Raw genomic sequence first — 14261 nt, forward strand, 5'->3', positions numbered from 1 at the left:
GGGCTTTTACAAGGATAAGATAAAAAGAAAAATACTACTGGATTAAAGGGGTTAACTTTTTAGCCATGGATGGTGCATTTGGTAATTTTGGGGGCTAATAACACAAGATCTTGTTAATTTGAAAGAAATTGTAGTATGTACGTCAGTTGGTACATGCAGGAGTCATATTTAGGCCAACTCAATTAGATACAGTAATCCCTCAGTTATCAGACGTAAAGCCAAGGGCATGTCTGAGTAATGGCTCTGTCCGGATAATGTTCTCCCCTGTCCCTCCTTTGTACACCCTATAAAAAAAGAATTGGGACCCCACGAGCTGATGCGTCTCGCAATGACCACTGATACGCACCAGAACTCAGTTGGGGCTTCAAATTCCTTCGTGCGGTGTGGCATATTGTATCATGCAGTAAGGGTCCCGATTCTTTTTTTATAGGGTGTACATACCGGTACCCCAACTTTGAAAGCCAGTATAAAAGGCCAGTACAGTACATCGTACAACACTTGTTCCTGTTGTTTAACACTACTCTGTCTGGTCAAGGAGACCTATAAACCACAGCCAAGCAATTACCATGGTCAGGCATACCCATCAACCATTGACAAGCAGTCATCACTGCAGGGCCATACCCAGCCCTGTCTGGCTGGGTAGGCTTCCCAGCTGGACTGGGTGACGCCTCGAGGCTATTCCTGCCATGCAGGGTGAAAATGTTCGTGCTGCTGTAATTTCCACCCAGATGCATGCATTTTGTTTGAATAAAAATGGAAAAATGTATGAATAATGGTTTTGAACAGCCAGAGCACAGCATCCGGTTAATGGCCATCTGGATAGCAGAGAGATTACTGTATGGCTAAACTGAGAGACATTCTAGGGTCTGTATTCTCATTGGTTAAGAAAGCTCCCTAGCATCTCTTCCTTAGTGTTTTATTTTTGGATTTGGCCAGTAAATATCAGTTTGTATATTATTCATGCTGAGTATGGTGGTATTAGAGTGACTTAAATGACACAAAAGAGGAGATTCAGTATAATAAGCAAAATAAACCGCATAAGAAGAGGTGTTAGGGAGCTTCCTCAACCGATGAGATGATGGGCCTAGCAGTTATAGGCTTCAAAAACTGTATCGAGTAACTCCTTCTCTGTTGGCAGGTCGAGGAATTTTATTTTAGGTAATAGTAAATGATTTTGTTCAGTTGAGAAGAATTGTAACAGTCAGAGGGTTAAATTTGTTGTGGAGCTGCTTGCTTGCTTGATTGATTGATTACATTTATGCTGTTTAAACCTGGAGCTGTTTCTTACATGCTCTCTCTCTCTCTCTCTCTCTCTCTCTCTCTCTCTCATCTATCTATCTATCTATATACACTGTATATATATATATATATATATATATATATATATATATGCCAACGGCTATGCCACGTTGAGTACACCGCTTCCTGTCCGATCAGCGAAGTTAAGCAACGTTGGGTCTGGTTAGTACTTGGATGGGTGACCGCCTTCGAACACCAGATGCTGTTGGCATCCCTACGTGTCAAGTGGGGTTGGTGGAGGATTAGTGCCCCTCCCTGTAAAACAATTAACTCTAAGCCCTTGACCACCCCGTTTGGGATACATGGCGTCTGGCAATGAATGAATGAAAAATATATATATATATATACTGTACACACACTGAAGTACAGTACAGAGGTATTCTTAACTAAGCTCAAGAAATCTAGTCCATCATAAATTTTTTCAGCTATCTCAAATGAAGGCTTTTTTTGAGATTACAGAACTTCATATTTTATTCCAGCATATGACAGGCGATTTTATTCACCTCATAGTAGCTCACCGCGGCTAAAGGATTTACATTCTGTACTGTAGCTGTGGAGAAGGTTAAGGACGGCTAGACCACATGGGTGTATTTATGAACTTTAGGTAAGTGTTGAGTGTGTGTTTGAAGAGACTGTTATTAGTGGTGAAGTGCTTTTACATAATTCTGTTGTTATATTGTACCGTTTATAAAGACTCCGACATTCTTGCATGTGTCAGCCTTGGTCACCTAATGGCTGTTGTCCATGCTGCATGATCTCTGGCAGCCTTCCTATTCAGCCCCTTGTCCCAGAAGTTGCACTGTGTGACTTCATCCCATGTTTTTTTTTTTTTTTTTTTTTTTTTTTTTCCACAGCCGTACCCTCAGTGTTCACACCTCTCACCCTCTGCACCCAGCTGTCTTCCTTCTTCCTCTAAACATACCCAAACCTTCTTCAGTGCAGCATCAATACATTCAAGTCCCATCCCTCTCAACTCCCCTCCTCCCCAGGCCTTGCATGCAAGGTTGAATTACATATGCATCTTTGTCACTGTCAGGAGAGGGAATTGCACCCTGAACATCATCGTACCACTCCTTACCCCAGCCACAGAGCTAGCTCCAGACTCACCTCCAGCACATAACATGTCCCCCAAATAACAAAACAATTCCACACACAATGGGGCTTACCAGCAAGATCAGTCCTTTCACACCTGTCAGTCTCTGCATGCTCTCATGGGACTTACCAGCAGGATCAGTCCTTTCACACCTGTCTATCTCTGCATTTTCTCCCTGACACACTGCACTCACGATATCAGCATTATTCTGCGGTCTACCTCTAATACTGCTACATTTTTTTTTTCTTTTTTTTTTTTAATAATGCGAGGAAGAAGAAACCAAAGGCCATGAGCCCGCAATAACAGTTCCCTCCAAGAGAAAAACAAAATAAAATAGAGAGCCAAATTCAAGATGCAATCATTTCGAGATGCCTGGACACACTGAGTTTGAAAGACTGTAGATCATAGGCAGCAGGAAATACAGACAGAAGGAGACAGTTCCAGAGTTGACCTGTTGCATAAATGAAAGACTGGGAGTAACAGTTAACTCTTGCATTAGAGAGTTGGACAGAAAAGGGATGAGAGTTTGCTGCTAGATGGGTGCTACGCGCACGTCGTAGAGGTGGAAGAATGCATGCAGACAGTTCAGAGGAGCACCTAACTACTGTATAACAAACACTGCACAAGATGGAGTTGATTTCCAGACCGTTGTGGCAAACTGCACCTGGCCACACTGTCTGCTTTGACAGTACTGGGTACTGTACTTTCACCAGCCCTAGATATCATCATTTTGTCTTCTGTGCATTTATCTCAAGCCCTTGTTTCCCATTCCATCTCCTTTTTTTTTCATTTTGTTTCATTTACAACATACTTGCATGTGTTGGCCTTGGTCACCTAGTGGCAGCTTTCCATGCTGATTGGTCCCTGGCAGTCTCCCTATTCAGCCCCATATCCCTGAGGTCACACTCTATGACCTCGTCCCAAGTCTCTTTCGGTCTGCCTCTTGCAACCCTACTCCCACATTGATACTTTTCACCTTCTGTACCCAGTTGTCATCCCCCATCCTCTCCACATGTCCAAACCATCTCAATCTACCTCTTCTCATCAAAACACCAATACACTCCAGACCCTTCCTACTTCTCAACTCTTTCATCGTAAACCTAGCCCCCCCCAGGCCTTGCACTCAAGGACACACTGCACATCCACCTAATCATTGTCATTTCTGTACATTTGAGCCTCCAAATATTCTCTTCCTGTACTATGCAGGTCTACTACCATGCAGCATTACACTCCTATCACATGCCACATACTGAGATCCCTTAGCATGGGAGGAGAGCCCTCTCAATGTCTGGAGAGGCTACAGCCCCCTTAACTTTTTCCATTCACATCCTTAATCTTTCCTCTGCCTCCCTTTCATTCTCTGAGGTCAGCACCAAGTCCTCTGCCTACAACATCTCCCATGGGAGTCCGTACCTGAAGTCAGATGAGAGAGCTTCATTCACCATGACAGACAATAATGTGCACAAATTTTCTCCAGATGCACATCAACATTCACTGAAAACTTATCACTCAAATCTCCTTTCGCTCTCATCTGGGTGTGAGCGCCCACACACATAGCCATAACCACTCTAACCAGTCACTCCTTGATCGCAGGCTTTCTCTCTGCCCACTGCACAACCTTCCTAGGGACTTTGTCAAAGGTATTTTCCAAATTAACAAAAACAAACTACAGCACCCTTTTCTTTCCAACCTTTTTTTCCTGAAGCTGTCGGACAATGCATGTGGCATCAGTGGTCCCTTTGTCTGGCATAAACCCAAACTGCATTTCATTAATTTTCCCTTATTATCCTTGTCATACCCTCTAGGACTCTCTCCATTACCTTCATTATCTGGTCCAAAAGTTTTATGCCTACATAATTTCTTCTATCCAGGATATTGCCCTTCCCTTATACACATTTACAGTCACACTCTTCAGCCAGTCATCTAAGACAAAATGCTCATGTCTCTGAGCCTTCAACATTTCAGCAGTCAACCAAAACACACCCATCACCTTCCCCAACCGCATCCTGCCAACTGCTCTGCTCACGATAGCAGCATCAATCAAAGATCAAGAGCCAAACACTGGATCCACTGACTCCAAACCTTCCTTGTTTCAGTCAGACTCCTGATTCAGGAACTGGATGTGATGCATCAGCAAGAATAAAATATAGAAGTGACCGTCGTACTTTACAATAGAGGCCACTGGAGATATTTTGTTCCTTTAAGTATGAAAGGATCTGTCCAAAATTGTGAAAATTGTCAGGCGTTAATTACAGAATGCAATACTATACTGGTAATTTAAAAGCTTCATTTGATTTATGCCATTGCTCTTGTGTGACCGGTTTGACCCTGGAGAATATGTTTATCCACACTGACTTTCTGAACCTCACTTGGCAGTTCATACTCATTGTGTGATAAGATTGAACTAGCCTGTGAGAATGCATTTTTTGTTCAGTCTTAATTTTTGTGAGCCAAGGTTGAGTCATGTGAAGTTTTATTATTCAGCCTCATTTTAGGTTAATTTATTATTTTGTGTGGAGAGTTGTGAGCCATGAGTAAGTGTTTTTTTTTTTACCTCAGTTGTCTAAAACTGTTGGATGTGCCATTGATTAGTTCTGTGTCCCTTAGGTTTTTCTTGCACAGGTTTATTATTTTTTTATTCATTTATTTTCTTTTTAATGGGAAGGAGGAGACCGAGGATGAGATGGAAAGATAAGGATGTAGTTGATGACGATGATGGGACATTGAGATGCAATTTATCTTTAAACCTCAGTGACCGTTATTATTCCCTGTTACTTGTCGGAATCCATTGTTTTTGTTTGTCAGGTTTTAAAATTGAAGAGCTGTTTATCTTTCGTCCTCGGTTGATTATTTTCCACCCTCATTTGAACTTAATCATCACGTTTCTGTGTCAGGTTTTGGTCTTGAGAAATCTTTTATCTATAGATGACAGTTGAATGTGGAGAGGTTGGCCATGTGGAGATGACGGAGGATGACAGGCTGAATAGGAAACTGTATGTGAGTATATGGGAGGGGTAGACTGAGGATGAGATGAAGGTATGGGATGGAGAGGTATATGTGAGTTGGAGAGAGGATAGCCACATGGTAGCTTATAGGGTGACTTGGAGGTAGTTTTGACTTTCAGTGTCTGGTAGTAAATAGATAGATAGATATAATTGACTTAATTACCCATATTTGACTATAAGTGTCTGGTGATAGATATACAGTAGATAGAAAGAGTTGACTGGTTATTATTCACCATATTGACTGTCTGGCAATAGATAGATAGATTTATAAGTCATGTGCACTCTCAGCTTGAATATTGCTCACCCTTGTAGAACGGATGTGGAGAGGTTGCATTAAAACAACTAGACAAAATTCAGAACAAAGCTGTCAGAATTATTAACAACCCTGCCATTACAAATAAACTACCTCCCCTACAAGTAAGAAGGAATGTTGCCTCCCTTGCATTATTTTACAGATACTTTTATGGCAAATGCTCAGACGAAGTTGCGTCCATGGTGCCACCTCTCCATGCCTTCCCTCGTGCTACACGGGCATCTGGTAGCGCTCATGACTGGAATGTCACTCAGCCATATTGCAGAACTTCTGCCTATCAGAATTCTTTTATTCCCCGAACTGCATCTCTCTGGAACTTGCTTCCCCAGAGTTGTTTCCCCCCAAACTTCAACCTACAGCTGTTCAAGTCCAGCTGTTACAGATATTTTATGAACAGAGGACACCAGTAATCTGGTGTATGGATTATTATTATTATTTTTTTTATTCATTTGTTTTTCCTTCCTCTGTTGTGTTACTTAAAAAAAAAAAAAGAAGAAGATAGAACTGACTTTATTAATCACCCATATTTGACTGTTAACCATTGCTTTTGTATTTCAGGCTTGAGCCATGAGTTCTGAGGGTGCTGGGGAGGTGTATGACATCATCCGCATCAATAAGGCTCTTGATGACCTGGGTGAGTCAACGCTGAGTCACCTTAATCCTCTCACAGGAAGGGAGGAAGGTTATTTTTTTTATTTTACTCCAGCTATAATCCATTGCAAATTAGAATTACACTTGGCCATGACTCAACCCTTCCACAATTGACCATACTCTGTCACTAACTTTGTCATCTATAATCTGAAACTGACCCAGGTATAGTTACAGGTAATTAAGGTGGAGTGAGGGAGAGTGGGAAGGTGTGGAGAAGTGTAGATCATGGCTGGAGGAAGTGCTGTGTATCTCCAAACAGTTTTATTCATTTGGGGAGAGTCCTTTTGTATTGAGGGATAGAGAAGGATCATACATAACCTCAGCAGTGTCAGGAGTCTCTCATAAGCTATATAAAATCATGTGGAGGTAGCAGGAATAATGGGTTAACTTGGTTGGAGATTATTTTCATTTTGTGACTTTTTTCCCGTAGCTCAGTGGCAGAATCTGACTATTGACCTCATGTGAGTTTTGAGGGACAAGGAAGTTTTTATAATATCGACATTAATAATTTTTGTGGTATTATCAGACACTGCATTTGAACTAGATAAATATCATGTGAAAATAGCTCATACACAATATCAAGAACTTGCTGCACACAATGTGATGCTTTGGTCTTGCCATAAAAGAGGAAAATAATACTGTAAGCAGTTTCTCACAACACTGTGAAAAGATGGATGGTCTATGCTGTTGTATTTTCCTTATTTATGGCAGACTCAAAGTATAACGTTGTACATCAAGCACTCTATATAATGTCTAACCTATTTTCACACAATATTTTTCTACTGTTGTTGTTGGTCAACCCCAGTATGTCTGGTTGAGCAGGCCCATCAGCCACAGGCAAGCATGTTCTTTTGTGGTTTACAGGCAAAACGTGTGGATGTTTTGTTTCTGGATGGCGCCACATTTGCATCCCTCCGCCCAGTTAACAGGGGCACCATAGTAGGCTCCACTTCGCCCCATGATCTGGTTATCTGGTTACCACCCAGCGTTGTAAATAGTTTCATGGGTTACAGGAAACCAATAGACTTATTATTCACAGTAGAGCCACCTGAAGTGGAAAGAATAATTAAAAGTGACAAATAGAAATGGAGAGGTAGGAAGAGAGGAGGGCAGACAAAGAAGTAGAATGGTAAAAGTGAGAGGAAGTGGGAAGCACTAAATCAAGTGAATGGATGATGTAAACAAGATTTGTGCTTATATTGTACTATGAAAATTATCCATGTCAATATTTCCAATGTCCTTGTAGCCCAAAACTGGCACAGAGTCAGTATTATGGTGCTTCCATTATGTTTCTTCATGACTTTTGTAGTTCATCCACTTAACCTGGTAGAGAGTTCTTTTTGCAGGTTATTTCCCTTAGATCTGTGGCAAAATAAGACAATACAGTGTCTCTGCATCCTTTCCATAGCAATTCTCTTGTCTGGCCCGATATTCTAGTGTTAGTCTTTTGTTGCAGCGCAGCATTTCAGATAGAGAGGAGGCAGATTTAGACCAAGTTAAAGTGGACAGAGTATAGTGGGTTTGAGCAAAGTAAGCCATCACTATACAGGTGGTCCTCATTTAGATTTCCTTCATTATTATCTCTTTCATGGTGACATCTTCATTTTAGTTGTTGTTGCTCAACCCTGGTCCATCTCATCAAGCAGGCCTGTCGACTGCAGGTAAGCAGTCACCCCTGTGGAGTTGTCCTACAGTTTCTCTACACTGTTGATGTGTCTGCATCTTAGTGTGGTGTGTGCTGTGTGCTGTTCCATTATGTGTGCTATGTTGTGTGGACCTGTTCTACAAGATGGGCACGTGTCATCTGTGATTTTACCTAACCCAAATTTAAGCTGGTAGTTGAAAAGGGCTTGGTGTTGTCCTGGTCTAACCCTAGCTAGGTGAATTGGATAATCTCTGTTTAAGGACACCTCTGATAGGTGGATGTCAGGAGGGGGGGGCTTGTTGGATGGTGTTGTGATTGAGTTGTATTTTCCAGCACGTGGAGTAAGTATGTATGTAGATGTTTCTTCATTGCTAGTTTTGGAATGTCTGGAGGTGGGATATTGTTGTAAAGGGTTTGGTAATGTTTGTGTAGTGATTGTTTTGTGTGTCTAGGTGTGTTGTATGTGTCTGTTGTGTAATGACAAGGATGTTGTGTATTGCCACAGGCTGCTACATAGGATTGTGTGTCTCATATCAGGGTAGTTTCTGACAGGGAGGACTTTAGTTTCAAAGTGTAAGTGAGCTGTGGGAATGGTTTTTGTGTAGCCAGTGGTGGTGCATAGGGCATTTTTCTGTATGGTTTGCAAGGTGCTGTAGTGGGTACAAGATAGGATGGGAACCCATGTTGGGGAGGCTTTGAACACAACTGATTATATATATTCTTTGTAGAGTAAGGAGTGTATTTCTTTTTATTGTCCAAAGTCTGGCCCTGTTATTGTCCTGAGTGCAATGAGAATGAGGGTACACCACCTCTTGATGTTTTGCATGTGGTCCCTGAAGGAGAATACAGTGTAATATGTTACTCCAAGGATCTTAGTAGAGGGTGTGTGTGGCACACACTGAAGTGTGATGTGGGGAGAGTATCATTGTTCATATTTTACTGCAGTTGGAGTGTGGTGATGGGTTTGGCTGGGGCAATCATCAGTCTGTTGTCCCCAACCCATTCTGCAGTGTATTGAGGTAATCCTGTTGCAGTGTGCAGTGTGTGTCCATGCTGTAGTATGTGGTTATGGTGGGGTCATCTGCATATGAGGCAATGGTTATAGGTGGTTGGGGTGTGGGAATATCATGCATGTATAGGTTGAAGAGATTGCGTGAGGGAATGGAATAGTGTGGAACTCCACTGGGGAACATTTGTGCTTGTGATGACTTAACCTGGAATGTAACATGTGTTTGTCTGCCAGCAAATGGTTGGCATGCCAGTGCTTGGTGGTGTTCTCCATGTTTGTGCTGTATATCTTGGTGAATAGTTCACATTGGGGGATAACATCAAAGGCTTTACTACTGTTTATTGTTGTGAGAAGTGTGCACTTTATGGGTGTCGCTGAGTTGATGCCATTCGATGCTAGTTGTGCAAGATTAGTTAGGTGTTTGTAGAGTGCGGTGCTCTTAATCCATGTTGTAAGGGAGCAAAGGGGACATGGGGTGTGGCTTTGTTGAGAATGAAGCATTCAGTTATTTTGGATGGTGTGCTAAGTCTTTTATGGGTCTGTATGAAGAAGGGAGTGTAGAGTCCATGTTTGGTTTAAGTATAGTGATGATTGTTCTATATTTCCAAATACAGTACTGGGAGTGCTGCAGTGTGTACATGAGCAGTTACTAATATTCATGAGTGCTTGGGTGCCTTGTGGTCCTAAATGTTTCAAGTGTAGGGTGCTGATGCCATCCAGCCCTGTGCTTGTAGAGTTCTTTGTTGTTTTGTTGATGTTACATGTCTGTCCTGGAGTGAAGGGAGTTGCAGTGTGGTGGAGTGGAAAGGACTGCTTATGTGGAGAGCATTGTTTCTCAGATTTAGTGCATGTGGGTGTTAAGGATCTATGTTTGTGTAGTGGTTAACAAGTATGTTTGCTTGATCTTTGTAGGAAGGATGTGTTGGGTGTTGGAAGTGATGGCAGTGTGAGTCGTGGAAGTGCATATTTGTGATTTAGTGATAGTGTTAAGTGTTTTGTAGAGCCAAGAAGCATCTGAGGAGTGACTGTGTTGTTCATTTTAGTTTTATGCATTGACCAACAGATGATTTTATTCATCTGAGAGTAATTCATAGGAGCCAGAGTGTTAGTACTGGCACAATTGACCCTCTTGGTTATGGCAAGTGTAGTACTGTACAGGTGTTTTACTTCTGATACAATAACACGTGTGGAATGATAATTCTGTATTTCCACCATGTGGTGATTATACAGGCATTGGCAGTTTTACCATATGGTAGTAGTGAAGTTACTGTACTGGTAATTTTGTTGGTATTTTATCGCACATTTCCTCTACAACAGAAAATGCTTCATTTCCTCTCTTGTAGATAAGGATAAAATGCACTAAAATAACTATTTTGGGGTGGCTTTTTGTTGAGCCAGCAGTGCAAGTTGTTTTCCATTGAAGTGCTATCACTATTATTGTAAGAGATATTTCTTGCCCATGTGTTGTTATCCATTGCTTGACAGAAACTGGACATTCTGGGAAGTGATGGTCAAGAGGTTAGAAAAGTGGCTTCCTGTCTGAAAGTATGGGAAGTCAATTGAAGGCTGAGGCAGGAACAGTGTGATGATTTAACTTTTGTTAAAACAGACTTTACTGATCTTCCAGTAGACCCACAGACATGTTATAAAAACATTACCATTCACATCATCATACCAGTCTTGAATGAGACATACGTACCATTTATTCAGTATGGACAATGAAGCTTAGTGCTGAAGTAGTGACATATGAGAGTGTGTGGCATGTAGAGGGATTGCTGGCCCTTGGGAAGTGAACTGTCAAACCTGTGCCCAGACTCAGATGTGCCAGAATAGTAAAGTAAGATTTGACTGCTGACTGTAGATGAAGTGAAGTTGTAGAGGTGTGAGTCTCAAACTTTTAGAGCATATTACAGTAGGATCCATCTGACCCCTAATCAGTGCAATAAAAAAGTGAGCTGGGATGAAAAATTTACACTCATGTACCGAATTTATGGTCCCTCATCCTATCTAGTACCCACTACTGTACATCATCTTGCAGACCATACAGAACAGTGCCCTACACATCATCATTGGCTGCACAAATACCACTCTCATAACTCACTCACATTTTGAAACTACAGCTCTCCCAGCTAAAAGTTAACTTGACATGTGAGGCACACAAATTTATGCGACAGCATGTGCCGACACACAGCACTGCTGCCATTATATGAGAGAGCCACACAACAGACCTAGACACATAAAACAATCACCACACAAGCATTACCAGACAGTCTTCAGCAATATCCCACCTACAAGTACACTAACAGGCTGTAAACGCCTCCATTATACCTCTGTCTGAACACTAGTGAAGAAACACTTCCATAACATCTCGATCAAAACACTATACAGTACAACAACCCACTCCCCCTTCTCCTGATATCACCCATCAGAGGTATTCTTAAATGGAGTTGATTGAGTTCACCTGCCTACTCTAGCAGCCCTCCTCAGTTACCAGCTTAAATTTGGGTTGGGTTGTTACTACTGATGATGTGTCCTGCTTGTAGAATATGCCCACACAACATAACACACATAATGGAGTACAGTACTGCACAACACATGTCACACTAAGTCGCAGAACAGTGTAGAGAACTTGTGAGATGACCTCGTAGAGGAAGTTGATTACCTGCAGTTAATGAGTCTGCTAGTTCAGGCATGCAGCAGTGACAGCAACTGAAATTGTTTCACCCATTGATCCCAGGATGTTTTTATTCATTGTATTATTGTTATCTCTGTATGATTTTATTCAGGTGAGGACAGGCTTTTTGAACTGGAGGGGTTAAATACAGTTTTAATAAGCCCATTCAGCACAAGAGGCCTTTCCTAAGTCAATTAAGATCTAGTGGCAAATTATTATAATGGTCCACAACACCACCTTTTGATTCTGTGACATATTCACCTGGGAGTGAGTTTTAATTGTTGACCATTTCCAGGCATGTTAAGCACCACTACCACCAGTCGGAAAGAGTACCTGCAGGAGTGTCTCAGGGATAGCATGGAGAAGCTCAATGTCAGTCAGCAGGCAGGGGGGCCCTCAACCTCACACTGGGACCCTGAATGTGGGCCCCCTAAGACTGCCGGGTCCCCCCATGGCACGGAGAAGGAGAATACAAATATTGGGGGCTTCCAGATTCTCAAAATGAACTCGGCCTTCATCACAAGCTTCACAGCCGGGTACGAGCTGCCCTGTCATGGACTAAAAGAGCGCCTGGCCAAGAGAGTGTACAAGTGTTGTTTTGCACGCAGGAGACGCCTGAGGACTCACCCATATGACCACACAACCGCAGCCCCTAGTGTGAGCGAGGTGTCCGGGGGTTCGTACCGACTCAGAACCACCAGCCTGAGCAGTGGTACTGGCAAAAACAAGCCTAGTGTTAATCAGTGTAATAACAACAAAAACAACAGTAGTGCAAATCCAACCCTGGTCAGGTCTCGGAGTATGGAAAACCTTTCGGCAACAATGGACGAAGGTTTGGTGTTGACGTCGAGACCGAGGGAGCTGGAAACAGTGTCCAGAGGCATCCAGCAGCTGCGTATGGATGACACAACCTGAGTGTGTGGTGGCGGTGGTGGTGGGTTAACCCCTTCACTCCAACAGGTTATGTTTAATTTTTGCTATCTCCAGACAGTTGTATTCACTTACGGAGAGAATCCTAGTAATGAGGAAGTTAATAAAGGCTATAATGTAGTGAATCCCTCAGGTTTGAAGACTGTCCTGAAGTCAATAAAACTGTGCGTAGTTGAGGAAAATACACTGAAGAATACACAGCTGGATTGAAGAAGTTAATGTGTTCAGTCCAGTGGTATATGTTTTAGTTTATTCTTACTAACCCCAGACCATTTTATTCAGCTGAGACTTTTCAAACTTGATGAGTTAGATATAGCCTTCCTTAACTCCCTCAGTACAAGGTGCCTCCCCTAACTTGTATAGAATTGTCTGGAAGAAGCAGAAATATGATTAAATATAGGTCATGGGATTGAAGAGTCAGGGGATTGCAGTTAAACACACCTTTATTCCCACCTCATGATCTTCCAGTGTTTTATTATTCTATCTGCAGCTCCTGTAAATTTCATAATTATAATTTTGGCATAGTCATTTCATCATCATCATCATCATTAGTCGTGTACATCATCGTCGTAATCATCATAATCATCCTGTCGTTGTTTTTTTGCCGTCTTCATTATCTTTTATTGTAATTTGAGTTACATTGTACTTGCAGTGTTGTTGTCCTGTCTCTGTTTCTGGCTTCTTCAAAATATTTTTATTAAAACTGGCTCTGATGTGGTTTATCCATCGTCATCATCATCTTTGTTGTTGCCATTGTCGTTCTTGTCATCATCGTCATCGTCATCATCATCATCATCATCGTTGTCATCTCACTGAGTCATATTCATTATCATTATCATCATCTTAACCCTTCTTCCCCACCTAAGAATTGAGTGATAGTGGAAATTCTATACCAGCTGTATTGTAATGATATCCTGTGACTGAAAATGTTACGTATATAGTGTAGTGGAGCCATTGTTGAGATACTGAAATACTGGAAGGCTAGGAGGTGGGAGTTCTGACTGTACCGTGTGATGGTGAAACGAGAGCAGTGCTGGGATGACAGGGATTAACTTATTGTTGGATATGGTGAACCTGAAGCTTGTTAAGTCCTTGTTATTATCATCATCATCATCATGACATTTTTTTCCTCCCCACACAAGTATGGTTTGCATTCGGATCTAGAAACTAGGAAAGAGAATTTACGAAAGTGGGAAGTTTTCGTTGTTACCTTTTTGTTTTGTTTTGTTTGTTTTTGTTTTATCCATTTAGTTCACAGTAAATAACTTAATATTTATCTGCAGAATTTCCAGTGCTGCCTTTAATGCTGACTTGCCAGTTGGCCCCACTGTACACTACCATTTGTATGGAACATGTGCCAGGTATACAGTGAGAGCTGTCTGATCTAAAGTGTGAAATATTTGCTCGTAGGGGGAAGACTGACAGGGTTATTACATAGACAGGGTCATATATAGCCACTGCACTACTATAGGTCTGTCAAAAAGTGGTCAGTCTGTGCATACCCTTCACTAATGTTACTAGTTGCTGATATCCAGCTGAAGGGGTGGGTGGGTATCCTTCCTGTTGCCCAGTCTCTCTTTGTTTTGCCTCTTTGTACCTTTTTCTGGCCCTAAAATACTTCATTATTTTCACTGTTTCTGCA

General features: G+C 41.8%; 1 protein-coding gene and 1 non-coding gene across 2 annotated transcripts; both read left to right on the plus strand.

Moving 5' to 3' along the window:
* The first annotated feature begins 1391 nt into the window (after positions 1-1391).
* On the plus strand, positions 1392-1510 carry LOC145402388 (5S ribosomal RNA). Its single transcript, XR_013897745.1, has one exon. It is a non-coding gene; the product is annotated as a 5S ribosomal RNA (ribosomal RNA).
* A 4767-nt stretch (positions 1511-6277) lies between these two features.
* On the plus strand, positions 6278-12604 carry LOC145402350 (uncharacterized). The gene is made up of 2 exons (XM_080274496.1): positions 6278-6344; positions 11985-12604. The coding sequence occupies exons 1-2, from the start codon at positions 6278-6280 to the stop codon at positions 12602-12604; spliced, it is 687 nt and encodes a 228-aa protein (XP_080130622.1).
* Positions 12605-14261: the final 1657 nt, after the last annotated feature.

The sequence above is a fragment of the Coenobita brevimanus genome, chromosome 57 (assembly GCF_032717465.1).
Source record: "Coenobita brevimanus isolate Jiangsu-jjx chromosome 57, ASM3271746v2, whole genome shotgun sequence".
In the NCBI taxonomy this organism is placed as follows: Eukaryota; Metazoa; Arthropoda; class Malacostraca; order Decapoda; family Coenobitidae; genus Coenobita; species Coenobita brevimanus.

What these genes read in the sequence shown, in the direction of transcription:
- LOC145402350 (XM_080274496.1), top strand. Translation starts at nt 6,278, where the DNA reads ATGAGTTCTGAGGGTGCTGGGGAGGTGTATGACATCATCCGCATCAAT. An exon ending in TAAGGCTCTTGATGACCTGG is followed by an intron (nt 6,345 to 11,984) that starts GTGAGTCAACGC and finishes GACCATTTCCAG; the next exon opens with GCATGTTAAGCACCACTACC.